Below are 26,746 nucleotides of genomic sequence, written 5' to 3' on the forward strand. Positions count from 1 at the left end.
GACCCACTAGTCTTGAAAATAGTTATGAAAAATTTGCAGTTTTTTAGATAATACTTTTACTTTTTAATATTTTGTTGTGATGAATGCGCTTATATACATGGTTGCATAAATAAATGTTGGAGTAGTTGCCTTGAAATATAAAATTGTATGAACGCTACTGCGCATGATCTTATTAAAGCTACCCGGACAGGATGAAGATCCCTCCATCTTGATGCATTCTGTGTTGTGGTTTTAACCGAGTTGTTTGTAAAGTATAAATACAGAGCAACTCAGTTGAATCCAGTGTTTTAATTGCCGAAACACCTTCACCAAATCGATTATAGAAAATCGGTTGTGACAATTGCTTTCACTATTTTTTAGGTGTTATAGGTCAAACATTAATTATATTTCAATATAATTAATGTGCTTTGCTTCATTAAAGTAATGTCTAACAAAAAAAGATGCAATTTGGATGGGTTAGATATATTATATAAGATTTAGATAAAAGTGTCTTGCTTGCGAACCGAGAGCATACTACTGTAAGATATCAGTACTACCAACATCAATCACACGAGTGTAACCTGGTACCCTACTTCTGTTATATGCAAAACGAAGCACTCATAGGCCTAATTACTGAACTACTTGTTTAAAGAATTGAAAAGTTATAGTCCAAAATTGTAATCACCAATGTTTTACTTGTGAATCATTAGATTTTATGACAATATTTTCTAACATATCTTTGAAAGATGATGTTGATCTCAAACATTTTGAAGTAATACTTACAAAACAAATTGAATAATAAGAATCAACAACACTCTCTATTGCTGTGTAACGAGAATATCAAACATCGGTGATCCTTAAATTTAATGAAAAACGGATTATTTGTCTATTTAAAACTTAGATCTTAAGACTAACTTTCAAAGAACAAGACTTCGTTAAAAGTTACCAGAAGCACTTAAAAGTATATAAATTATAAATAAAATGTATAGGCGTATGTAAAGGTGTGTAAAAACTTTTAATTTATTTTAAAATTATTTTATTTTCACTAACAGTATGATTTCATTAATTATGTACGAGCATGCGTACAGAATATGAACTGTTCACCTTTTTGCATTCTAAAGACGATAGTAACGTCAAAATAGCCAGAAACTACCAAAATGTTATAATTGAAAATAAATGTATGTAAAATATATCATTGAAACTCATTTGGAAACTCTAATTCCATGTCAGCGATAACGTAAGCTACAGATGTCCAAACCGCAACCGCCCGATCCATCTGGTCTGAATCCATGACGTCCATAGTGTCGGCGTCAGTATGCTGAAACCAAAACCAGCGACCGTTCTCGTTCATCAAGCTGAAAACCGTCCGTCCGGTCAATATAACATAATTTGAACGACAATTAATACTTACCTGGCACCGGGGATTCGAGATTTAGTCCAGAGAGAAATGTCCGAACCGACATTTTCGACGTAATCTGCTCGGGTGGCGTTCAAAGGCTTTAGAAGCCTGATGAATTAATGAAAAGTTTATATTAAAGGTTAGTTTTTCAGGATTGAGTAATAGCTTACTGCAAAATCTCCTTTAAAATGCATCCACCTTTTTCACCAGCGGTGTAGTTAAGTCCCAGTGGATTCCATAAGCCCTCGTCGCTTTCCATAACAAAAATAAACTTCTTAAGTTCCTCCCTATGCGCTGCATCATAATCATTAACCCCACAGTAGCATTGTTCTTCGCCAGTAAATAAAATAGTTCTAAAAATAAAAAAAAGGACCATTAGTAATGACAAAAAAATCTGCACTGAATATTAGTTAAAATATTAACAAAAAATAATTCGCATTTCCTTTCAAATATGCTTTAATAAAAATATATTCACCATTAGAATGTACATTCTAATCAGTCAAAAATATTAGTATCAGTTTTCTCTTAATTTCTACAATATAATATATTCTAAAAATTAAGAAAAGAACAATTAAATTACCAAAAATCTGCCCTGAATATTATTTGTGCAATAAATAATCCACATTTAAAAATATTTGATAGGACGATCTTCCTACTGTTGCGATATCCGCGGGTTCGAATCCAGCTGGGGCATGGTCGTAAATTTATTTTTGTAATTGTTTAATATTTATAAATGTTCTAGGCAAGAGTGCAAAATCCAACAAGGAAAATGATCCCAGTCACGCCAGTAATCAGGCTGGGTAAGACCGGATGTCTTCTGGGATGATTAGTAAAGTTGGTCACTCGCCGGTCGGTAGGCTTAATGCTGAGAACCGTGGTTCGGAGCACACGTCGAACTTTAGGCCCAGTCCAGATAAACCAATAGTTGGTAAAAGGAGACTTTAAAATATATTTTAAAAAATTTCAGATTTTGCATCTTCATTTCCACAAAATAATGTTCTAAAAATGAAGAAAAGAACAATTAAAAATGGCAAAATCTGCACCAAATATTATTTGTACAATTTCAGACTGAAACACGATATAATTTCAGTCAGTTACCAAATAAGGTAATTTTTTTTAATCCCAAAACAAGTTAAACAACAACAAAAATGAGTAATTCGTCTTGAAACACGAGTAACAAATGAGTAACTAGAACGATTTGTGAGGATAAATAACATAGATGTAGGTCTCATTATTTGAAAGAAAATTACATTATAATGTGGGGTTATGATGCATACTGGGAAGAACATCCCAGTGAATGTGCGCTCAAAGCGGAACAGCTCTAATAATAAAACAAAATATACGACATTTAAAACAAGACCACATGAAAAAAGAAGTACAAGCTACGATAGTTGAAATTGGTAAGAACGGCGCTGAAATAAACATGGAGCTATATACTGTCCTCCAAGAGACAAAATAACACAACAATACAAAGATTTATTTTTAAAATTAGGCTCAAGTTTTACTATTGGATGGGAATTTTAATATTAAACAAACAGCCTGGGGTTCACGACTAATAACACCTGGAAAAGGAAACAAATTACTCGCAATAAAAAGATTACTAATTGTAACTATCATTCAAGGCGTGAACCCATTTACTGGGCCACCGACCGTAACAACCGCCAAACCTACTGGACTTTTACATTTCGAAATTTCATCAAATCAAATACATATCAGGAGAGAACTATCATCCGATCACACTCCAGTATTATTAACACTAGACGTGACAAATCCGAAAAAAAAACAAAGAAGCCTAACCTTACTAACAAATTTACTAACTGGCTCACATTTAGACTTATAATCCACGAACAAATCAGTTTGAACGTAAAACTCAAAAGTATAGACGGTCTTGAGCTACAAACCCGAAATATAATTGAACAAATTCGGTGTGCTGCAAAAGACGTTACCCCGATATCAAGAAAGAAATCAGAATTTAAATCCCCTTGAAATTAGGGAATAGAACTAGAAATGCTGTATAGAAAACAATATTTAATAGAATTAGTAATCAGACAAATCAAAACATTAACAAATATAAACAAAGTTTTTTCAAAAAATATGTAGGCGAATTATGCCCGGAAACAAAGATTGATGTAAAACAACTCGGAGATTTAAAAGACCAATTCTTAGAGTGCCGCCTATTAAAAATGATCCATATGAATGTATACGACGCAACGATGAAAGAGTTGAATAACTCGCAGAACATTTAACTAACGTATTTTAACCGAATGATATGAAATCTATAATAGATATAAATACTGTTTATCAGCCTGATGTAGCTGTAAATCTGATTTCTCCTATAGAAGTTGCAACAGAATTTGACAACAACCTCAATTTTAAAAAGGCCCCTGGAATTGATAATATTTCATCTGCGTTATTAAAAGCGTTGCCACGAAAAGCAATAATCATGTTAATATAGATATGCAATTTCTCTCTGAGATTGAAGTATATTCCGGAATGTCTTAAGGTTGCTTGAATAATTATCCTTAAAAAAAATAATAAATCGGCTGAACAATCGACCTAGCATCGACCATGTGCATAGAGTAAGATCAGTTGTTGAACAAACATTCGAAGAAAAGAAATACTGCCCTGTAATATTCCTGGACATCTCACAAGCTTTTGACCGGGGTTGGCATTTGAAATTAATCTACAAAATGGTAAAATTGCTACCGCGGAACTACTTAAACCTATTTCGGCTGGATTTGACAAGGTAGTGTCTTGTGGCCACTCCTGTATCTGCTCTACGCTGCTGACATACCAACAACAAAAGAAACAGTACTTGAAACATTTGCCAACTACACAGTTATCATGGTAAAATATGTATCTTCGTATAGAGCTGTAAAAAAAGTGTATGTGCACGTCAGCAAGATCTACAAATGTCCTAGAGACTGGAAAATATCCAAGACAGTTTAATAGCTCCAAATCTGTCCATGTTAATTTTGCGTTGCGGTGAAATGACGACAACTTATTTATATCAATTGACGGATGCCCGATTTCCCAAGCAGAATCAGCTAAATACATGGGAATATATCTCGATGCTAGGTTAAATTGGAAACGTATTACATATGTTAAACAAAAAGCAAATGTACTGTTTAGATGACTTGACACTTGACACAAAATCAAAAAGATTGGTTTATCTGTCAATCATAAAGCCAATTTGGACCTATGGGCTGCACTAAAACATCAAACCAATTAGTAATCATCGCACCCAAAACAAATTTCTACGGTTGATTCCCAATGCCTATCGCTACGTTACCAACGAAGAGCTGCACGATGATCTCGGAATCAAATGGAAACTTGAAATAAATTTCTTAAATCACAGCAACGCGGACCCCCACGGATATTAGGAGATTGAAGGGAAGCAAACCATACGAACTTGTTTACTAATTAAGTATATTCTTAACTTTAGCTTAAGTAATTTAGTTTTATTTTAATTTGGGAAATATATACTGATGTATTAATCCCGTACTCGCCGTGCTTGTGTATTAATCAAAGTACCACAGGACAGTAGTAATAAATTAATTTGTAAATTAATATTGTACTGATCACATCTAATGTAAGATGTAATTAATAATAAAAAATGTGTTCAGAAATACTTTATTAAAAAAATCACCATTAGAAAAAATAAAATACCAATTTTCTAAAAGCAATTAAGTGTCACGATAATAAAATTGTCCTTAACAAAAAATAATCAATCTGTTTTTACATCTTAATTATTGCAATGTAATATTGCGATAAGTTCATGGACGTAACATATACGTATGAAACAATGATTAAATATTTCATAAATCTATTAAGATATTCAAACGAAGTCACTAAATAATGTATATCAGTACTCAACCGATTGTAGAATAAAAAAATAGAACTACAATAAAATTAAAATATATTTCTTACTATTATATTATCAATCTCATTTAACGTACTTATATTAAAAAACTACACAAACCTTAAAGTCCTTCGGGGTTGCAATCCTAAATGTCTAAGTATAATTAAAGAATAAATTGACATAAATGCACCGCCACCATCGTCCATAGCACCAACGCCAGCATCCCACGAATCTGTATGTGCAGTAATAGCTACAACGTGTTCAGGATCTTCTCGCCCGACTAATTCTCCAACCGTATTTCGAGAAGTACCATTCTCCAATGTTTCAGTTTTTATATTTAAACGTATCTTAATTGTTTCCCCGCGATCCTAAATTGAGAAAGATCCAAACCGTTTTGTAAATTTGAATTAGTAGGGGCGACATCTTACCTGTATCCTTTGTAACATTTGAGCATTTTCTTTACTAATGGTTGCAGCGGGAATTTTAGTTACATTATCACGGTAAGTTTGTTGTCCTGTATACAAATTATTCATTGAAAAAGGTGTCAAGGAACGTGTTAAAGCGGCGACAGCACCTTTCTTTGACGCCTCGGTTGCCCCTTGACTTCTATAGGCATATACATCATCATAGTTTGTCCATTCCTGTTTTAAACAAAATATATTGGAACACACAAGTTTATTTAACATACTGGAAATGTGAATCAATATTGAACAATTCATAATAAATGTCAATATATTTCACAGAAGATCAACATTTTTGTTGCAAGTTTATTATAGTAAGTTTGTTTAAAATAAATTGAAGACCAATTAAAGACGTATAAAAAAATGCAGTGACTACCAACGAATTTACCAAAAGAATGCTCCATAATGAACAGCCTTTATAATAAAACTTAATTTACTTCATTAAAAACTACTATCCGTCCTTTGGCGGCTTCGGAAATATTTTTCTGGTCCAGTTCATCAAATGATCTAACCACAATTGCTTCAGCTTCAAGACCATCATTTGATGTTCCAATAGAGCTTCCTAAAGCCATAACGGGCAATGTATCACGTCGCGGTTCTAATAATTCACCATACTCTTCTAATCTGCAAAAATACTTTCAGATATTATTAAATGTACGCATTTTAACAAGAATATATGTCAATAACCTTCTCCACCTGGTAACAACTACATTTTCTCCATGGACATTATCAATTTCATAACTTTTCATTAATTCCAGTAAATAGTCAATTGAGTTTTCCAAATTTTTAGTACCGGTAAGTCTAGAGCCAAATTTATCAACAAATAAGGCAAGATCTTTATAAAGTTTGCCCTTAAATAATTTAATTATTATTAAATATATTAATTTATAAAAATATTAATAATAATAATAATAATAATATAATATTAAAATTATAAATTATTATTAATTATCATTAAAAAGTTATAAAAAATCAAATTTTATTAACATATATTACATTAATGTAATTAAAAATTCTAACATTGTACACAAATTGTATTTATTACGAAGATATTAGTCTAATATATTTTTACCTTCAAATTACCCTCTGTAACAAGATCGATTATATTGTTGACGATCGGTTGATATGATTGTATATCTTTAATAACATCTTGTGAAAGGTTACACCCGTCGGTACAATAAACAATTGAACACAATGTTACTAAATATAAATACAGAAAGGGTGGATTCATTTTGAGAAAATATATTACAGTACTATTAGCTATTAATTTGTAATAGTGATACTTTAAACAGATGTGTATACCCTACTTGAACTAAATTTATACAGATTAGATTATTTGAACATTATCAGCACAATTTTTATTATAAAATAATCAACTTGCTGTAATACAAACTAAAATCAGAGAAGTGAAGCTCAGTGTGCATTTTTTAAATATAATAATGTAATAAGTAAAAATAAAACAAATCTCGAAAAATATTTTATTTACAAAAATATTAACATTCTATAACAAAAGGTATAAAAAGTATACAGTTTTTAGCATTTTTTACTGTATGCCATCTTCCAAATCGGTAATCACGACTAACTCCAACCAAAAGAGCTTTCCCATCTGATGTAAATACTAATGAATTAATTACACCTTGAACTCTTATCTTCATTACTTCTAAAGAACTCTTGAAATCTTTATCCAGCTTCCATAACCTTACAAATCCATCATAAGATCCAGATGCTATTAAATCAGTATTGATCAATGCAGCAAGGGCTGTTATCCACCTTGGTTGGTTATTAAACAAATCTTTACCATGGGCATTTTGCAAGCACTGAAGGGGCCTTTTTCTCATAACACTCCATATACATATTTGGCCATCATCACTGCCAGAAACAAAATGTTCCTCATTAATCAATCGCACAATATCTATATTTCCTACATGACCATTGTATATTAACTGAGTTTCTTCAGTAATTTTCCATATCCTTAAATCATGTCCACCTGAAGTAACTACACGATCTCTATAAAGACTATCTATTGAAGCAACCATATCTTGATGACCAAATAAAGTTTCAACAAAAGCCATCTCATCTAAACTCCAAACCTTAATTGTTTTGTCTCTACTGCACGAATAAAGAGTATGAGATTCCTTTTTGAAACAGACTCCAAGAATTGCATTTTTGTGCCCAATTAATGTCTTTATATGTTTTAGTCCTTTTGGATCCCAAATGTTCACTTTGCCATTTTTATCACCTATTGCTAAATATTTATTATTTGTAGAAACAGCTAAACATAACACTTCACTGGAATTTCCTAAAACTTCTTCTCCTATTTGTCTAATGAAAGGGATACATCCTACTTTCTTATAGTCCGTTAAAGAATACTTTACTACAAGTCCATCTTTACTACCACTAAATAAGAAATTATTGTCACTTGAAATGCATATGCAGGTAATAGTATTTTTTTGTTGTTTACACTTTAACGTCTTTATATTAATTGTATCTACTCGTTTATAATTACTTGCTACTGTTAACCTAAGTTTTCCAGTCTCTTTTAAATAATCCTCCTTCAATCTTTTTGAAAGAACACTTTGATCTATCTCGTCCTTTTCAAGTCTAGCTTTTTCTTCCTTCTCAATTTCTTGCAAATATACTTTAGCTAATCGCAATTTTTTCTCTTGAGCAGTCTCATGTTCGTTTTCGGAATCACTTATATCTGCAGTCTTGTCTTCCACTAAATCTTCATCTTCGCTACTGGTTATTTCATCATTCGCGGATGGTTTCGGTTGGACTTTACGTTTTTTTATTTTCTGGGTAGAGAATTTTGCCCTTTTCGTTCCAGATAACTGTTTTCCTTTTATAAAGAAGGACATTTTGATACTTTTTCACGTGCAAAATCGAGAAAGCATAGGTTAGAAATGTTTTGAAAAAACTAACCTCAATGTTCAATAAATGAGAAGTTTAAAGTAAGGAAACTGGCCGTTATCACGAGATATCGATGTTAGTCGATATTTTACCATACTTAAAAAACTACAATATACATATTTCTTAAACATTATAAAAAATCATAATTATTTTTAACAAGCCTTCAAAATTGGTATTCAATTTTAAAGGTTTACTGAAGATATCACTACTTTTTAAAATATTTAGAGAAAAAGTGCCAACCACAAAGAAAAGAATCGATAATTAATGTCTTAAAAATATCGATTTCGATATAATATTTTTAGAAAAATATCTATATACCGGAGAAAAAAACATCCATATTTTTTTGCAATATATATTGATATTTGTATATATATATATATGATAATCTTTACAATTAAGTACTAATCTCAAAGTTATTAATAATAATCTATTGATATATATTTCGTAAAATATTGATGTATATTTCTTAAAATATCGATATACATTTCGTAAATTATCAAAATTTTTCGTAGCGAAAAAGTAACGAAAATTTTTTTACCGATATATATGGAAAAATATTTTTCTAGGTGGCCAAGATTATATATGATAAATGTTCTTTTCTTGTCTATTTTAATTCTCTGTAAGTATTGAAATGGTTTTTTATTTAATAAATCAGAATATATTTTTCATCATTACATCAAAACCTATTTACTGATTGTCTGATTTAAATATAAATTGAAGAAATGGTAGTGACATTTTCAGCACACATCAAGAATTGTCAAAATTTTGTTTATTAGATTTTCTATATTATTAGAATAGGTTATCGTAAATTCGGTAGTGGAATTCAGCGGGGTTCAACACATTTTACAAACATGATTACTATAGACGAGTTTTTAGTTCGAAATACGATAATATTGTTTTTATGGATAGAATATATCTTCGAAACGTATCTTTCGATTCGCCAGGTACACTATAATTTATATTTTTCTGATAAATTATATTTTTGCTTCTTTATTTTGTAGTATATCATTGCTAATAAGGCAAACAAAGTTCCGTCCGAGTTAGGAAGTTTTATGAACCAAGAAGATTATTCAAAAGCCAGAGAATATGCATTAGCAAAACTAAGATTTGGATTTATAAAGGATTTGTATTTAATTCTCCTAACAACTGTAGTTTTACATCAAGGCCTATTAGCTGTTATATGGCAGTATTCAGAAAGTATCAATCCATTTCTAGATGAAGTCTCGACCAGCTGTTTATGGCTTACAATTCTCTCATTCTTGTCAAAAATGATGGAATTGCCATTTTCTGTTTACCACACATTTGTTCTTGAAGAAAAATTTGGATTCAACAAACAGACAGCTGGATTTTTTATCTGGGACAATATTAAAGCATTCATTGTGATTCAGTTACTTACTGCAATGGTATCCTCAATTGTAATTGTCATAATTAAGAATGGCGGAGATTATTTCTTTGTTTGGCTATGGCTTGTGTTATGCATATTAAGTTTAATTTTATTAACAATATATCCTGCGATCATTGCCCCATTATTTGATAAATATACTCCACTGCCTGAAGGTGAACTTAGAACAGATATAGAAGCATTAGCTTCTAGTTTAAAGTTTCCATTAACACAATTATATGTAGTTGAAGGTTCTAAAAGATCTTCTCATAGTAACGCTTATTTTTATGGATTATTTAAATCTAAGAGAATTGTTCTATTCGATACATTATTAGCTAAAGATGATGGCACTGGATGTCAAAATGATGAAATTCTTGCTGTATTATCTCATGAACTTGGCCATTGGAGCAAAAATCATACTATTAAAAATTTAGTGATAATGCAAGTTAATTTGTTCCTATTATTTTTAGTATTCTCGTTTATGTTTAAATATGAGTTGCTTTATAGAGCAGTAGGTTTTTATAACATTCAACCAGTGTTAGTAGGATTATATGTTGTGCTCCAATGTGTAATGATGCCCTATAACTCCTTATTATCCTTTGTGATGACTGTGCTATCAAGAAAATTTGAATTTGAAGCAGATGATTTTGCAATTCAACTAAAAAAAGGAGAACTATTAAAACTAGCATTATTGAAACTGAATAAGGATAATTTAGGATTCCCAGTGCATGATTGGCTATACTCAGCATGGCATTATTCACATCCTCCGCTGTTGCAGAGGTTACATGCTATTCAACAGGGAATTGAAAAACTTGAAACAAAGAAAAAAATAAAATAATTGTAATTTGTATAGTTAGACAATGTGGTGTACGCCAATTAAATAATTTACCAGCGTTGTAAGTGTTTTTATATTCGCATTATTGTATTTGAATATCTTGGCCACCCCAGAATAAAAAATTAATCCTAAACATGATTTTTATTTTATGATTTGCCATTTATGATTTTGAATATGAGTTGAATGATGTCGGACTTATATGCAGTTTTACTATAATCACTTTTGTCAAAAATAGATTAATATAGAAGGAAACCCCTATAATAGGACAAAATCAACGAGGAATAAGGTTACATAACTTGGATGAACAGAAAACATCTTTCTATCATTTACCAAAAAGCAAATCGCACTTAGCATTCGACAATTCTCGTTGTAATAAATGTTAAAAAACTGCAATGAAAATGCCAGCCACGAAGTAACATGGACCAGTGGAATAACCTCCCGTCAGTAGGCGACTCACTCATGCTATCGTTATTAATTATCTGGGCTACACGATCATGCTCTGTGAGGTCCTTCAAACACCCGCGCGGCACTCGTTTTAAACCAAACTAAAAACAAGGCCGATATTTAAGTGACGATTTCGTCGCATTTGGTACAGCATCTTGTGTACCGAAATTTTACGGGACTTAGGCTAGTTAATAATAACAATATTAACAACCATGACTATGAAAGTGATCTTTAATTTAATTAATGTGAATTTTTTTTAATATTCTTACGAAGAAAAGTTTTATTTTAAAGGAAAAGGTACACCATTACAGATATTAACAGGTCAATTGAAAAGTCCCCGGGTTACCATAGTAAAACACATTCTTTTGGAAAAATTATTTTTTTTTTATTCAACATAATTCTCTTCAAGGGTGATACACTGATTATAGCGACCCTCCAAATTTCGATACCATTTTTGTAGTACGATTTGTCCTTTACTTCAATATAGACCTCAGTTTCGGCGATCACCTTTTCATTCGACGAAAATTTTTTCCCAGCGAGCATTATTTTAAGATCTGAGAACAGGAAATAGTCGCTGGGTGCCAGATCTGGAGAATACGGTGGATGAGGAAGCAAGTCGAATCCCAATTCATGGATTTTTGCCATCATTTTCACTGACTTGTGACACGGTGCATTGCCTTGGTGAAGCAGCACTTTCTTTGTCTTCAAATGCGGCTATTTTTTTTGGCGATTTCGTCCTTCAAACGGTCCAATAATGCTATGTAATAGTTGCCAATGATGGTCCTTCCTTTTTTAAGGTAGCCAATAAAAATTATTCCATGCGCATCGCAAAATACCTTGCTTGCGCGCCATAACCTTGCCCGCCGACTGTTACTTTTTCCCACGCTTTGGAGCGGGTTCATAGTGTGCAGTCCACTCGGATGACTGTCGATTGAACTTCGTAGTGAAATGATGGAGCCATGTTTCATCCATTGTTACATCGCAAAAACTCGGGTTTATTACGCTTGGTCATCTTCAAACACTGCTCCGAATCATCAACTCGTCGTTGATTTTGGTCAAAAGTGAGCTCGCGCGGCACCCACTTTGCACAGAGCTTTCTGATACCCAAATATTCGTAAATGATATGATGTACACGTTCAGTTGATATCTTTAGAGTGTCTGCTGTTTCAGTCAATTTTAATTTACGGTCATTCAAAATCATTTTGTGGATTTTTTAATGTCTTCGTCGATAACAACCTCTTTTGGGCGTCCACTGCGTTCGCTATCTTCGGTGCTCATTTCACCATATCTAAACTTAGCATACCAATCCTTGATGGTTGATTTTCCTGGGGCAGTGTCCGGAAACTCGGCATCAAGCCAAGTTTTTTCTTCAACTGTATTTTTTTCCTTCAAAAAGCAATATTTTATCAGCACGCGAAATTCCTTTTTATCCATTTTTTTCACAGTAACAAAAGTTGCTTCACTCAAAATACTATAACTCACAAACTAATAATCCGACAGCTGTCAAATTTATACACGCATCTTTTGAGGGTTAGGGCTAACTACAAAACATATGGATTTAATTCTAGTAGCACCATCCTGTGCCAGGCTGGATACTTTTCAATTGACCTGTTATTATTGAGAAATCTGGTGCTAGTAGAGAGAAAAGTAAACTTAATAGAGACATTTATTTAAAAAATAAATGGATTTGTGGATGTAAAAAAATGCGTTCTACTCTTTTTCCTACTTTTTGGTGATTATAAATCTTAGGCGGAAATAGGATTAATCTTCATAATTGTATGGAATTTGCATTACTAGGGTCAACTAAAACTATGGCTCAATTAGATTTTGTGTATTGGATAAATATACAAAGACATAATGAAAATGTGTTAAAGAATAGGTATGTCAGGGACATGATGAGAGCAATAATTCCCAGAATCCGGGGGTATTTCGTGGACTTATACAATTTTGGGCTGAACTGAATGCAACTCTCAAAAATTTGAGCACCTTTGTAGTTGTTTTTAAATATATTCGCAACGGTGGGCCAATTGAACGTTTTTAAAACTACTTAATTCCTAAAAAATTTGATGCAGAAACGCTTAGTAAAATAGTTTTAAGTATTATAGATTCTGTAATTCAAAATTCGACCAACAAATTGATCACACAAACTTATGATGAAGCAGTGGTGATGAACAGCCAACACGCAGACGTTAATTAACATTAATTTAAAAAAGTATCCCTTTGCTCACTATGTACACTGTTATGCGTACCAATTAAATTTGATTATCTCTAAAGCTGCTTCCACAAATAAGAAAGTACGTCTATTTTTTGGCACTTTACAAGAAATTCCTGACATAGTTTACCCCAACGAGTAGAAGTGTTGAACGAAATTATGAACAGAAGGATCACCCACTGCGCTCCAGCCTGTTGGAACTTTAATATACGACTATTAATGTTGTGTACGAAAATAAAAACCATTTCAGAGCATTACGTTAGAATGTATAAGGAAAGGGTGAATACTGTTTTGTAATTATGGTATATGCATTAGTGAGAATCAGTGATTAATTTTATCAAAAATGGTGTAGACAGGTAGTAACACAAGAAAAAATACGGTGATATCAAACCTACTTGACAAGGAAACACACCATCAAAGGAAACAATAACTAAACGTAAAATACATTACTTGAATATGTAATTGGTGGTGATTAGTTGGATTAAACCTCCAGAGGATACCACTACATAAAAAAAAATGCGCCTAGAATTCTACTTCATCGGTGGCGTGGAAAGGAGTTAAATATAATAAAACAACTCTAACCTATAAACTGTTGTGGCTGTATAATTAACTACTATAATGTTTATAAATTATGTTTAATAACATTTTTGTTTCATTATTTTATTTAGACTAGAATTATGTTATATATCGAAGCCAAAATAAACTCAGAGTTGATGGGGCAACATCGCGACATTTTAACGTCATAAATTAATATGACGTATGTTCACTGCTTCTTTGGATAGACTATATATGCCGAGTTGGTCAATATGACCGAATTAGTGTTTTCGTTTAGATTTTAACCATGTAGAGTGACCAGCTGTCCTACAGGAAACTCTGCGCATCGCTAGTTTCTTGCGTACAAATTTAATGTCAAAGAAATAGCATGTAAAAGTACAAAATACTTAAAAAAGGCAGTGTTTATTATCGTCAAACACTAACTAGCCGGCTTGGTTGGCGAAGTGGTAAAGACGACAGGACTGTTGTCTTACCGTTGCTATAGTCGCGGGTTCAAATCCTGCTGAGGCATGGCCGTAAATTTGTATTCGTGATTGTTTAACATTTATGATTTTTGTGATTGTCCTTAGACAAAAGTGTAAAATCCGACAAGAAAAATGTTCCTAGTCACGCCAGTAAGTTGGTCAATCCACACCAGTCGGCAGGCTTTATGCCGAGGACTGTGGTTCGGAGCCCACGTTAAACTGTAAGTCCAGTCCAGATAAACCCTCGTTGGTAAAAAGGAGACGTTGAAATATAAAAAAAGCTAAATAAATTTATAATTTTATTAAAAAAATACAAATACTGTTAACAATTTTTTCAAAAGTAACATTTCTGCATAGGTACTAAAATTTAATAATAATACACAGATGAGGATCCCCTTCACATCCTTTACAGTAAGTTCGAATCCTACTCAAGTTCCTCGCTACACGCCAGCCATGATTTTTAGTAGGTTCGATTTTTTTTACTGTAGTTGGTTCAAAATTATGTCTAACTACGTGGGACATCACATGATAGAGAAAAGTTTGAAGATCGGATTATTTCAAATACGGTGAATAGAGGCTTCTACAAATTATGTTGCTGGAGAATTGATCGTCAATTTCATCCACACACTCAATGAGGTGGTTTCTATTTTCGTACACAATATTAATAGTTTCTAGAGTTCTGTAAAGTTTCAACGGATTGGAGCGCCGTGGGGGATCCTTCTGTTCATAATTTTGCTCAACACTTCTACTTGTTGGGGTGAATTATTAAAAAAGTCAGGAACGTCTTGTAGATTGCCAGAAAAACAATTATTTACTTACTTGTGGAAGCAGCCACAAGTGACATAATCAAATTTAATTTGTGCGTTCAATTAATGTGTAAACTCCTGCATGTTGAGCTTTTGCAGCAACGTCAGTTGTTTTATTCGCCATGATCGCCAAAAATAAAGAATTATTAACATCATCAATTGTTCATGACGAACTTCAAGCTTACACTGTAACAGATCGTTCTATATTTCTGTGGAGATACCTTTAAATGCTGAAGCATTCTTAGGGTTCTCATTTAGAGTTGTATCTAGTACTGCCTAAAAATTTATAAGTCCACGAAATATCCCCAGATTCTGGGAAGTATCGCTCTCATCATGTCCCCAAAGAGGCAATTTTAATGCTCCACAAAATTTAATGCAATATGTCATTTTTAATAAAATATGCCTATTAATCTATTAACTGGCTATCTACCTTGTGGGATTTTCCATTCAGGACCGTCATTATTGGATTGGAGTTTAATCGTCTTCTGAATCAGACAATGTTTCTTCTTCATCTACTATCACAATCAAGTTCTGATGGATTTTATTCATTTCACCTTCAGTAGAATTAATGATTGGCTTCTCATTGTCCCCAGAGGCGTCTTCTTCAGCACTGATATCGTCACTTACTACACGAGAAAATTTACGGTGTACACAATATTTAATTTATGTAAAATAATAGTACATAGCTTGAAATTCCGAATTATTCAAGATATCATAGTTCCTCGTCCGTGAGTGAGTAGTCGCTTTAGGCTCGACTTTCGATACCACGACATGTTTTTACACACACAACATGACAAAACCATCAAATGCACTGCACTGTCAAATATTTCTGCACATTTACTGAGAAGTCCTCAAAAATTGAATGAAGCTGAATTAGTCCCCCTAAAAATAGATAGCTTGTTCAGGCAACTTGCGATGGTTTCATTAGCTATCTGTGAATGTTCACACAGTTGAAATTTGTTTAAGATCCGAGTAGGTGTTTATGAATGTCGTATTATCGCCACTTTTCAATTACGCATGGTATAATCATGCGAAAGGTACTCAAAGACATAGCATACAGTATGATGCTACAAACTTCTTCGTCGATCTGATATTAGCTGAGGTGTTAAGCAGTTCACAATATAACTCTCATTGCATTAAAAGAAACGCCAAAGTTGCCAATTGACGAGAGGAATATATGACAAGAAAGTAGAATCCACAACAGCATTAGTGCTTTTGCTTATTAAGAAATTATATATTTTCCTTACTTGCCAAATTTGATAACGCGTGACTAATCAATTATACTACCAGAGCTGAAGCAAAGAATTAGAGTTGTTAGAAATGAAACAAAAATTGTAACAATCGTTTTATTCTTAATATAGTTAACAAATTACGCCATATAAATAAAAGTATTAATATCATCATCATCTCTTTTCATGTACTTGTGCTCAATTAACCATTCCAACTGTTCTTTGATCATTTTCTTTGATGGTAAGAACATGTTCTTCAATATATCAACCAGTTCTGATTGCAAAGCAGCATTTGAAATCCTTTTCCTCATTTTTAAAATCTTTATAATAGCTTCTTGCGTTCGAAGGATTCTTAACTGTACTATAGATTGATTATCTTCAATTTGAGATCTTTCAGTACTCAATTGAAGACGTCCTATTAGATTGACCTAGATTATGTAAAAAAAATTACATATTAAATTATATATAAAAGTATGTGATATATATACCTTTCCACGTTTTTGTGGTTTAGCATTCTTTATAAGAGCAAAATCTTGATTAACCCAAAATGTTGTATGTTCATCAAAATCTTTGGGGGCAGTAGCCTGTGGAGTGAATTGGAGCAATTGGCGTTTTAATTTCGGAAACGCTACTAAGGACCATAAAGTTTTCCGCAGTTCACCATCTGGTAATTCTGTAGCTAATCTACAATAAAATAACATACACAAAAGAAATTTTTATAAATACTTTTACCTTAAATTTTCGTAAGTAATTTTGTCATGAGGCCTTTGGTTCCATGCAAACAGAACCGCCATTTGAAATGTAGTTACATCTAGGTCAAATTTTCCACCATTGGTTGCAAAGGTAATTGTACCATTACTCATATGATGGTACCTAAAAATAAGGAATTAAGATACAATATTAATACATAGTTGTAAATTACCATTTTTACAATAAAGTAACTCACCATTGTAATTTTCTGCCATTGTGTTTCCTTTTATAAAACTCTTCCACTTCTGGAATGTAATCTTCAAGCTCAACCGGAAGACTTACAGTAACTCGTTCAGAGCCTCTCGCCCAAGCACCTATACGAGCAATATTAAATCAAACAATATATCAATATATTAACTATGAACCAACCGGCATTTAAAATTTTGATGTTTATAGCATCATGTCGTTCCGTCGAAGTCCTGAATTGAGCATTAAGATCTTCACTTACTTTTATGTCTTGGAACATCCTAGCCAATTTATTTACATAATCGGCGGGCATCCCCACCTCGCGTAACCATTCAACCTAAACAAATTAAATTTCATTTACATCATCACAAAATAAAAATACATTAAATCACATCTTGGATACCTTGCAGATTAAAATAATGAAGATATATAATGTAACACCCTTAATCCTTACCATATCTTCTTCTTTTTCACTATCAGCACTAGCATCTAAAATTAACCTTCTCGTCAAATGTGCCTTGTGATACCTCATAAAAACATCTTTATTTGAAACATATTTCAGTACCAAAAGAACATCCTTCAATCTAACGGGAAAAACTATATGTTTTGGTAGCCCAACATTAGTATACTACACTAACTCACCTTGATTCAATTTCCTCACTGGTTAGTCTTTTTGACAATGGTGTCCTTCTCAATAACATATCGCAGTAGTTTGCTAGCAATTCTGGACATTTACTTTCTGGGGCTACAATTCTCCCACCAATATTCCTCCCCGTACCTAATTCTAATCTACAAATTAATAATACAATCTCAAAGCAAAAATAAAAGCAAAGAAGCTCACTTAAATACTGTTGTGTCATTAACAACAGCTTTAAAAGCTTTATCTCTGGCTGTGAGAAAACGAGGATCATCTGAGAAGGCTTCATGAACTAACTTGCTAAACTTTCTGTAAATTTTATGCCATGTACAAGAAATTCATTAATGTGAACTAATAAAAAAAATACCTAAACAATTCTAACAGTCTTTCCACATATTTTTCTGAATCTTGTGTTATTATATCTGCTGCAGCTTCCATATCTGCCAATCCAGCTTGAGTTATATGATTTTCTAACTCTCTAAGCATCGGTTGCACACCTTCTGGGACTCTTTCTAACAATCTTAAATAAAATTTTGTACATTGTTGTTGTATATTTAATATTAAAGTATATACCTAAACATTAATTGCAGTCTTTCAGTTTCTCCAGCTCTTATTAATGGGGCACATTCAGCCAATAAAACTGGCAGAGGATTTCCAACTAAAACCTTTACACAACACTGAATAACACCATTACTTCCAGCTAAAAATACCAGTTTCAAATCTCAATAAATCAGCTAATTGTATTTGCAATTACCTTCTAAATACCTTTGAACTCTTGCCTCTTCTTCACGTAATTTAGCATCTGCATATCTCATGTAAGCTTGTACTCCATTGGTGGCTAATTGTTCTGGAGCTTTCATTCTATAAAATAGTTCTGTGCTTTGAATATAAGCTGCTTCAAAATTTTCTCTATATATTTGTAACCTATCTTCTGTATTTGAGCAGAGATTAACATAGGACTCCCTTACACCTACAAATTATTATTTACAATATACATAAACTGTAATAACTAAAGGATTAATAAATTACCTATAACAAGCTGAGAATCAAAAGCTTCCCCATTTCTCTCTGCATGCACCAATTTCATCGCACTATCTTGTAGTCTATGTTTAATATCACTAAAAATACTATCATTCCAGCTATCCAACATGAGATTTCTCACTATACTTTCTTCAATAGGTCCTTTTTTATTATTGTTACCTTGTGTACTGGAACTAGCAGAAGCTGGTTTGCCTTGTAAACTTTTTTCCAGTTGTCTAAAATAAATAGGAAATTATATAGGTGACATATTTAAACATAAAAAATTTAGACAAATCATACAGCATACCTAAATGGAGTTGGTAGATAATTGCACTGGGTAAAAAACTTTCTCCACTCAGCAATATAAGCTTTTAGTAAGGCCTCTTCTTGTCGTTGGGCTAAAACTCTATTCTGAGCTTGTTTAATAAATTGGACTATATCTTCGTGTAGATGATCACGAAGCTTCGCAGGTCCTTTTTCATCCCACAAACAAACTAAATGTACATCATAAAAAAGTTCATGCCACTCTGCAGGAGACACTGGTTCTTGTTTTAAAAGTTTTAAAACAATAGGGCGCATGTGAGGCCATTTATCCTCAAATTTCAATTGTCCCTTTTCCTATACAATAATAACTGTTTGGTAAAGATCTAATAAAAACATAGAAAGACTCACCTTTAACATTTTGAGGTTAAAATGGTATATTATTAAATATATTTACGTAAATAAAAAATAATATAATTTTACTGATATGTCTTCACATAGCATCATTTATAAAGAAAATATAAATTCACTGGTCATATTTATGAGGTATTTTATACAAATTAATTATAAAAATCCTTTATTCTGCCCCATGAATCCCAACAACAAAACAGCCCTTGTAAAAATTGTCATTGGAGGCAATGTTGCCAAATAGTTACAAATTTCTAATGTCATTTTCATTTTCATATACTTATATAAATATACTTTTTAGCATTCAAATTGAACCACAGGTTTTCGAAATAAAATATATTTAACTTTCAGATATATATTCCATTTGTATAATGGAAACTACATTATTATTGGCAACTAAGCATAAGTAGCCTCAGTTCAAAAAAGTGAGCAGGATTGTATGTTGATTTTTGACAGATTTAATTTTTCTGCTGGTTTTTTTTAGGAGCAGAGTTTAATATAGTCAGCAGGACTTTACTAAAATGGCATCTCAGAAATTGTCAATGGCCGTAAGTAGTTTTATAACGTTTTAAGGTTTATGAAACTGAAAGTAAATTAATATCGTATATTATATAATCTTTCTGAGGTTATATCACTTGTTCATTTGAACGTCCCATTAATTTAGGTAAGGCAATTCAGCACAAGCAATGTTGCTAGCCAGTTAGTAAAGCCACCAGTACAAATATTTGGTATTGAAGGACGTTATGCCACAGCTTTATACTCTGCTGCCAGCAAGCAAAAAACATTGGACGCTGTTGAAAAAGATCTTGTTAGCTTACAACAGTCTCTTCGAAAAGATTTAAAATTCAGAGAATTCATTCTAAACCCCACTATTAAAAGGTACTGATGTTAATATTTTAGAAGTTTTTAATACAATTTCTCTTTTTCAAAGAAACTTAAAATCTGAAGCTCTTAAAGCTGTTTCTTCAAAAATATCCTTAAAGCCAGAGTCAGCTAATTTGCTTCAAGCCTTGGCAGAAAATGGACGATTGAAGAATTTGGATGGTGTTATAACTGCTTTTAAAACTATTATGGCTGCCCATAGAGGAGAGGTAAATTCTTTTTTCATAGTAGTGATTTAATATGACAGGTTTATAATACTATTTACTATAGGTACAATGTGAAGTTACTACTGCCAGAGAATTAGATGCTGAACAAAAACAAAATCTCCAACGTGTATTGAAATCTTTCCTGAAGTCTGGCCAATCCATTCAACTGTCCACCAAAGTGGACCCATCCATCATTGGTGGAATGGTTGTTTCCATTGGTGACAGATATGTAGATATGTCTGTTGCTAGCAAAATTAAGAAATATTCTGACATTATCAGTACCCCAGTCTAAAGTAACATATTGTCTATTTTAATAATTGTATTGTAATAGATTAAAAAATATAGTTGGTCAGATTTTTTTTATTTTAATAATAAAACTAATTGACAGCATGAAATGTCCAGCAAACTGGCAACATTCTCTGTTCATTGCCTGGGCACATATTTTTAGCGTTGGGAACTATCGACCGTATAGTAATTGATTAGTTTTTACTTCCGATTGTTTCATTCATAACTAGTTCATTCGACAGTTTTTTTGCGAAAAATAGTTAATAGTTTTATACTGAGTAGATTCTTAGACCTTATCATAGAAAAAGACCTTATGGCTTTACCGTCCTAATCTTAACCTTGAAAGTGATGTGCTAGGTATGCTTAAAGAATATCGATATTTTCTGCCAACTCAATTTTACAATTTAATTAAATCACAGATTTCGAATCCAATCTCTCAGTAATAAAGTTCGTCTTCATCACCAGAGGGCGCACAAAACGGCTTTATTTTACTTGCTACAGGGGGAAATTAAAAAATAAAATGTCCATAAAATATTTTACTTAAACACTAGATAACATTCACATTCAAGTACGTAATAAAACATATCTTATTTGATAACTAATAACTTATCTTCCAATTTTTTATTGTTATTGCCTTAAATGTTATATTATGCTATAAAATTAAACACAATAAAATAAAAATTATTTGTCCAAAATATACTTATATATAATATTTTTATTATAAAAGCTTTTTTCTTTTTTGCGTTTTGAAATAGTTGTTGTGTGTTGGGAGTGTTGGTGACCGAAAAAAATATCGATATGTTGTTTTCGGTAGGCTTAAAGCCAAGAACCGTGGTTCGGAGCCCACGTTAAATAGTGGGTCCAGTCCAGAAAAACCCATAGTCGGTAAAAGGAGACTGTTCTGAAAAATTATCGGCTAAACAAATATCGATATTTTTTTCAGAAAATATCTATATAACGATTTTTTTCTGCATCCCAAAAAATATCACCATTTGCTGACAATATCTGAATGATATTTTTTGTTAAATTTGGTTTTGTACATCTTTTGCCATTTATAGCAACATTACCTCATATACACTTAGTTCTTAGACTTTTTTGTGTTATACTGTATGGTTCTTATCAACATGAAGTTGAAGGCACATATTCATCTGTTTCAAAAGCACCTATAGGGAAACAATTGTTATAATTTCCAGTTTTCAAACCTTTTAAATTACTTTTTTACCTTTGAAAAAAATATTAAAATATTACTACTTAAAAATATTTGTACTTCTGATTATTTTTAAGATTCAAATGTGGGCTGAGCAAGTGCTGATTCCAATATTTAACTTGTAGCCATATTTTTCACTTTGATAGATTAAGGAAAATGATCTGTAAATATACACATATTATGTATTTCAATTCAATTATCGATATAGATTTTAATGAAAGACTTACTATTAAAATTGCAGTTAGACATTATATCTTGGTTAAGCAATCTTAGCAAATCATCTGTTCGTTCAAATAGGGAAAGAATAAATCTTCCTGTTTTGAAACTTTATGTAGGAGATCAAAAGGTTTTCTGAAGTTTATCATTATTTACTTTTAAAAATTATTTCTAGGCTAGAGCCGAATCGTTCTGGAAAATAACATTACGATTTTGCTTTAAATAAATAATGTTTATCTTAAATGCTACCAAAATATCGCCGTAACAACGAATTACTTTATAATTATAAGCAAAAATATACAAAAAAAACTAGGAACTTTTCAAATTGAGGAAGAAATCTGTCATATTTTTACCTCGCGCCCTCTAGTGATTCACACGCGTAAAACACAGTTATTAGTTGTAACCATAGAAAATACTATTACTCTATGGTTATAACTATCAATGTTTTTCCAAAATTAATTCTTGAAGGAATATGTATATCCCTGTTTCATTTATGGTAGTGTTGAAAGAAACCTAAGAACACATTCTAAATCGAAATAGAATAATTGGTTAATTATATATTATTATTATTTTATTAGTTATTAGGTATTATTATTAGTTTATTATATGAAGTCATTGTTACTTTCCAAATATTAAAATATGATGAAATTTTAAATAATGGAAATATTTGAAAATAAAGATATGTTTAGGGAATAACAATTATCTCCGTCCTTTTTTCTCTCAAAGAAGGAATTGTAAGGAAAGGATGTCTCCGTCTATTATTAGGAATTTTTATCAGGTCGAAGTATTTACTGTCGATATTTTTTATCGATATAGTTCTCAACGCTATTTATTTTAAAGGTTAAGTTTTTCTAAACAAATATTTTATTTCTATGATAAATATGAATAAACCTGTGGAACTTGAAGGGACAGCTCATTTATTAGATGAACTGGATAGTAAGTAATTTAGTAATATTTTGATACTATTTTGATTCTTAAATATTTTTTGTAGAAAAGTTGATGGTTTTGTTGAGAGATGGTAGAACACTTATCGGTTATTTACGCAGTGTTGATCAGTTTGCTAATTTAGTTTTACATAGAACCATTGAAAGAATACATGTTGGAAAAGAATATGGAGATATTCCAAGAGGTATATTTATCGTCAGAGGAGAAAACGTCGTTTTATTGGGCGAAATAGTATGTATTATAATCATAACTTCTATATATCATTTTTATTAATAATGTATAAAATATAAATATTTGGAAAAACCTAAAAATTTAATAATTTTTGTACTATTAATTCTTTTATATATGTATTTAATCACATAACACATATCAGAGTTACTTTAGTTATTACTGGAATATAGTTTGGGATATTCAATGAAATTGATATGCTTTTTGTACGATAGGATCCAGAAAAGGAAGACAAAGTACCTCTAACAGAAGTTACCGTTGATGATATATTAGATGCTCAGAGAAAAGAACAAGAACTGCAAATAGAGAAGCAACGTCTTATAACAAAAGCTTTAAAAGAACGTGGATTACAAGTAAATGCAGATCTGGTTCAAGATGATTTATATTGATTTTCTATTGTTAATGCTTTAGAGATACATTAGTTTGTATAACTTAAATTTATTTTAAATGTGACTACTGTATCCTTTTTAATTACTTTTTTATGTAAGTTATAAAATAGCTTAAGATGAACTCTTTAATTGCTGATAATCCCAGTATTTTAGCAAATATTATATGATTTATTTGGATATTTATTAGATCTTGTTGCTTTTTATTGTCTTTATTAAATCTTTACAACATTAGTAATTTTATTTTAATTGATCTAATGTAAATGACAAGAAAATCTTATTTATCTTTTATTTTGAAGTCATTTAAAAATAAAACTCTGTTGTTACTATGGAATTACATTTTTATTAATCGTCTAGTCGCATGTGAGCATTTGATACAGTATGTTACAGATCGCGACCGATTATATTAAATCTTAACAGTACTTAACAGCATTAAATTTAACAAATAACATATGGAGATGAGGAGTATTCTTGTTCGGAATACAATAACATAATATTGTATCTTCCGACGCTCCTTCCCGAGGAAAGGGACACAGGCCAAAAAGGTTTTTTATTCTATAACAACAAACATGGATTTTAGCCTATAATATTGATACCTTCTTCGGGAAAGAACTCAACCGTCCATATCGAACAAACTCGACATAGACGTAGCGTAAAACTGCTAGATCTCAAGAATTGTTTTCTATACAATATGGGTGTATAAAAAAGTGAAAAATAATCTAAATCCTTCTTAGGGGAATTTCCATATGGTTTGCAACTAGGCTTCTAGTTATCTGCAACGGGTTACTCTAGCAAACGTTTCTTCAGGAGTTGATGCAACATATTTGGACATGTCAGTCCGTTTAAAACTGAAAATTCCCGAAAGAAGACGTCTTAATGCTATTTCTTAAAATCTAGCAAGAAATATTAGGCCCAAAATAGGGCTACTAATTTATCGATTTGTCTTAAGTCTGTTAAAAAAAATCACGATTGTACAGGGTCTATTGTAAGCCGTTGCATTTCGGTTTCTCGCAGAGGATTAAAAACATTAAAACACGGTCTGTTTTGAAATGTCACCGAAGCCATAATCAACGAAACCTTCTAAACGCATAGTAGTATTAAAGAATACTTTTGATGGTAAGTTGTTGAAGTACAAAACGGTTGTGCTTTTTACTAAGTAGATCATAAATGCTAATCTGTTATGTTCAGTATTTGAGTTAAAAAATAAGATTAACTTATCTTGTCAGTGGAATATATGTATTTAGTTTTTGTGGAACGTAAGTTAAAGTAATAATGCAATATACGGAGATATAGCATGCATGATCTAGATTAATTGTAGTTTAATCATTGCTCATATTTTTAAAATATATGAATGGATATAGACCGTGTAATATACAGGGTATGTTTAATTTATAATTTCGACAAATTCTATACTCGATGGTTCAACCAAGTGTCAGATCGATGGATCAGCGAGTATATACAAAGTTTCAAAATAATTATAGAAGCGTGAAGGATTCATTTTATTTTTTGGAATTTTGGGATTTATTCGGGAAACATTTGACACATTGATTACTGCACAAGGTTCATCACTTGTTCACATAAATTACCCTGTTTTTATTTAGAGATTTCGAATTTGAAACGAAACATTGTGGCACAGATTGGCACACACCAAGACGATTGGAACTGAGCTTACCATATCGAAATTAAAGATACGTGGTATGGCATCAATCCTTTCCAGTTATCGTTGGTGGCGCGTTTGTAAAAAGAGATATATCTCGATCCTATTACGAGCTACGATATATAATCCAAATTAAAGAGTAAACACAACGTTTTGTCGGGAAGACTTTCAATTTTCATAGTTTTTCATAATCTTTCTTTTTAACATTAAATCTATTTACTTGGTGTTTTGTTTTTTTTAAACTATGTTTAATAGCTTATTTAGCTGGCCTAAACGAAACTGTGGACATGATTTTAAGGCCGCAAACTATTTCACGTATTTCAGGGTCTTGTCCAAAATTAAGAGAAATTGAAGTCATATATTTTAATTAATATCATGGTGATATAAGTTAATTAAACCTTCTTTTCAGTTAAATTTATACGAAAATATATATTCAAATATTGGTAAAAGTATTAAAGATGATATATTATACGTTATTAAAAAATAACACATTGACAAGACCCATTAATTTAATTTTTTTTTAAATACAACATATACGTAATTATTTTTAGATGAGTTTTTCCGAAACACGGATGACATTGTACCGTTGAAATAAATATATATAGTTTGCTTAACTTATGTTTTGAATTCTCTTTAGTTTAATTTGTATTTTTGTAATACAAATTCTATTATGTTATTTTTATCGCTGTGCTTTTTTCATATTTTTTTTCACCACAGACACCTTAAATTACACTTTTAAAACTTAACGCATCAACACATTTTTGATAGATAATAAATAGAAAGAAGAACTTGACAGTTTTTGACACAGTCATGTTTGATGTTTTGTTGTAAGGATTTGTTCAAAAACTGTCAGGTTTTATAAACATAAACCTGTTCTTGCAGTGTTATAATTTTTCTTTTAAACCTCAGACGACCCAGATAACTAATTTAAATAA

At 31.6% G+C, this 26,746-nt stretch overlaps 6 protein-coding genes across 9 annotated transcripts; 3 read left to right on the forward strand and 3 right to left on the reverse strand.

Annotated features, from left to right (window-relative positions):
* Positions 1–975: 975 nt before the first annotated feature.
* Positions 976–7,000, reverse strand: LOC143195857 (carboxypeptidase Q). Of its 2 annotated transcripts, XM_076403338.1 has the most exons (9): positions 6,774–6,991; positions 6,389–6,552; positions 6,139–6,325; positions 5,815–5,881; positions 5,669–5,754; positions 5,361–5,608; positions 1,549–1,731; positions 1,391–1,486; positions 976–1,334 (listed from the first exon to the last, which is right to left on the reverse strand). In XM_076403338.1, the coding sequence occupies exons 1-9, from the start codon at positions 6,930–6,932 to the stop codon at positions 1,172–1,174; spliced, it is 1,353 nt and encodes a 450-aa protein (XP_076259453.1). In that variant the 5' UTR covers positions 6,933–6,991; the 3' UTR covers positions 976–1,171. The 2 variants fall into 2 exon arrangements, with proteins under 2 accessions (XP_076259453.1, XP_076259452.1); XM_076403337.1 differs by having other exon boundaries at positions 5,669–5,881; positions 6,774–7,000.
* Positions 7,001–7,165: 165 nt separating this feature from the next.
* U3-55K (U3 small nuclear riboprotein factor 55K) lies at positions 7,166–8,687 on the reverse strand. The gene has a single exon (XM_076403339.1). It carries the CDS (start codon positions 8,557–8,559, stop codon positions 7,195–7,197), a length of 1,365 nt encoding a protein of 454 aa, XP_076259454.1. The 5' UTR covers positions 8,560–8,687; the 3' UTR covers positions 7,166–7,194.
* Positions 8,688–9,203: 516 nt separating this feature from the next.
* LOC143195859 (CAAX prenyl protease 1 homolog) lies at positions 9,204–10,960 on the forward strand. The gene is made up of 2 exons (XM_076403340.1): positions 9,204–9,555; positions 9,613–10,960. Exons 1-2 carry the CDS (start codon positions 9,463–9,465, stop codon positions 10,828–10,830), a joined length of 1,311 nt encoding a protein of 436 aa, XP_076259455.1. The 5' UTR covers positions 9,204–9,462; the 3' UTR covers positions 10,831–10,960.
* Positions 10,961–16,640: 5,680 nt separating this feature from the next.
* Cul5 (Cullin 5) lies at positions 16,641–20,031 on the reverse strand. Its single transcript, XM_076403343.1, has 14 exons — positions 19,803–20,031; positions 19,438–19,748; positions 19,140–19,366; positions 18,865–19,080; positions 18,684–18,810; positions 18,478–18,630; positions 18,315–18,419; positions 18,116–18,262; positions 17,928–18,057; positions 17,657–17,810; positions 17,484–17,601; positions 17,270–17,410; positions 17,026–17,221; positions 16,641–16,965 (listed from the first exon to the last, which is right to left on the reverse strand). The coding sequence occupies exons 1-14, from the start codon at positions 19,809–19,811 to the stop codon at positions 16,678–16,680; spliced, it is 2,322 nt and encodes a 773-aa protein (XP_076259458.1). The 5' UTR covers positions 19,812–20,031; the 3' UTR covers positions 16,641–16,677.
* Positions 20,032–20,097: 66 nt separating this feature from the next.
* Positions 20,098–21,239, forward strand: ATPsynO (ATP synthase subunit O, mitochondrial). Of its 2 annotated transcripts, XM_076403345.1 has the most exons (5): positions 20,098–20,224; positions 20,284–20,347; positions 20,464–20,678; positions 20,731–20,890; positions 20,952–21,239. In XM_076403345.1, exons 2-5 carry the CDS (start codon positions 20,321–20,323, stop codon positions 21,177–21,179), a joined length of 630 nt encoding a protein of 209 aa, XP_076259460.1. In that variant the 5' UTR covers positions 20,098–20,224; positions 20,284–20,320; the 3' UTR covers positions 21,180–21,239. The 2 variants fall into 2 exon arrangements, with proteins under 2 accessions (XP_076259460.1, XP_076259459.1); XM_076403344.1 differs by having other exon boundaries at positions 20,212–20,347.
* Positions 21,240–23,270: 2,031 nt separating this feature from the next.
* On the forward strand, positions 23,271–24,388 carry LSm1 (U6 snRNA-associated Sm-like protein LSm1). 2 transcript variants are annotated; one of them, XM_076403347.1, is made up of 4 exons: positions 23,271–23,379; positions 23,436–23,531; positions 23,587–23,771; positions 23,984–24,388. In XM_076403347.1, the coding sequence occupies exons 2-4, from the start codon at positions 23,468–23,470 to the stop codon at positions 24,155–24,157; spliced, it is 423 nt and encodes a 140-aa protein (XP_076259462.1). In that variant the 5' UTR covers positions 23,271–23,379; positions 23,436–23,467; the 3' UTR covers positions 24,158–24,388. The 2 variants fall into 2 exon arrangements, with proteins under 2 accessions (XP_076259462.1, XP_076259461.1); XM_076403346.1 differs by lacking the exon at positions 23,271–23,379 and having other exon boundaries at positions 23,412–23,531.
* The last annotated feature ends 2,358 nt before the right edge of the window (positions 24,389–26,746 follow it).

This window comes from Rhynchophorus ferrugineus, unplaced genomic scaffold (assembly GCF_030347505.1).
Source record: "Rhynchophorus ferrugineus isolate W39M unplaced genomic scaffold, kcgeb_rfMv2 rfM4, whole genome shotgun sequence".
Lineage (NCBI taxonomy): Eukaryota > Metazoa > Arthropoda > Insecta > Coleoptera > Curculionidae > Rhynchophorus > Rhynchophorus ferrugineus.

What these genes read in the sequence shown, in the direction of transcription:
- LOC143195857 (XM_076403337.1), bottom strand. Translation starts at nt 6,932, where the DNA reads ATGAATCCACCCTTTCTGTATTTATATTTAGTAACATTGTGTTCAATT. An exon ending in TTACAGAGGGTAATTTGAAG is followed by an intron (nt 6,553 to 6,773) that starts GTAAAAATATAT and finishes AAATTATTTAAG; the next exon opens with GGCAAACTTTATAAAGATCT. An exon ending in AAATGTTACAAAGGATACAG is followed by an intron (nt 5,609 to 5,668) that starts GTAAGATGTCGC and finishes TTCTCAATTTAG; the next exon opens with GATCGCGGGGAAACAATTAA.
- U3-55K (XM_076403339.1), bottom strand. Translation starts at nt 8,559, where the DNA reads ATGTCCTTCTTTATAAAAGGAAAACAGTTATCTGGAACGAAAAGGGCA.
- LOC143195859 (XM_076403340.1), top strand. Translation starts at nt 9,463, where the DNA reads ATGATTACTATAGACGAGTTTTTAGTTCGAAATACGATAATATTGTTT. An exon ending in CGTATCTTTCGATTCGCCAG is followed by an intron (nt 9,556 to 9,612) that starts GTACACTATAAT and finishes TTTATTTTGTAG; the next exon opens with TATATCATTGCTAATAAGGC.
- Cul5 (XM_076403343.1), bottom strand. An exon ending in ATTACTTACGAAAATTTAAG is followed by an intron (nt 17,222 to 17,269) that starts GTAAAAGTATTT and finishes ATTTTATTGTAG; the next exon opens with ATTAGCTACAGAATTACCAG. An exon ending in AACCACAAAAACGTGGAAAG is followed by an intron (nt 16,966 to 17,025) that starts GTATATATATCA and finishes TACATAATCTAG; the next exon opens with GTCAATCTAATAGGACGTCT.
- ATPsynO (XM_076403345.1), top strand. Translation starts at nt 20,321, where the DNA reads ATGGCATCTCAGAAATTGTCAATGGCC. An exon ending in CTCAGAAATTGTCAATGGCC is followed by an intron (nt 20,348 to 20,463) that starts GTAAGTAGTTTT and finishes CCATTAATTTAG; the next exon opens with GTAAGGCAATTCAGCACAAG. An exon ending in CTAAACCCCACTATTAAAAG is followed by an intron (nt 20,679 to 20,730) that starts GTACTGATGTTA and finishes TCTTTTTCAAAG; the next exon opens with AAACTTAAAATCTGAAGCTC.
- LSm1 (XM_076403347.1), top strand. Translation starts at nt 23,468, where the DNA reads ATGATAAATATGAATAAACCTGTGGAACTTGAAGGGACAGCTCATTTA. An exon ending in TTTATTAGATGAACTGGATA is followed by an intron (nt 23,532 to 23,586) that starts GTAAGTAATTTA and finishes TATTTTTTGTAG; the next exon opens with AAAAGTTGATGGTTTTGTTG. An exon ending in TCGTTTTATTGGGCGAAATA is followed by an intron (nt 23,772 to 23,983) that starts GTATGTATTATA and finishes TTTGTACGATAG; the next exon opens with GATCCAGAAAAGGAAGACAA.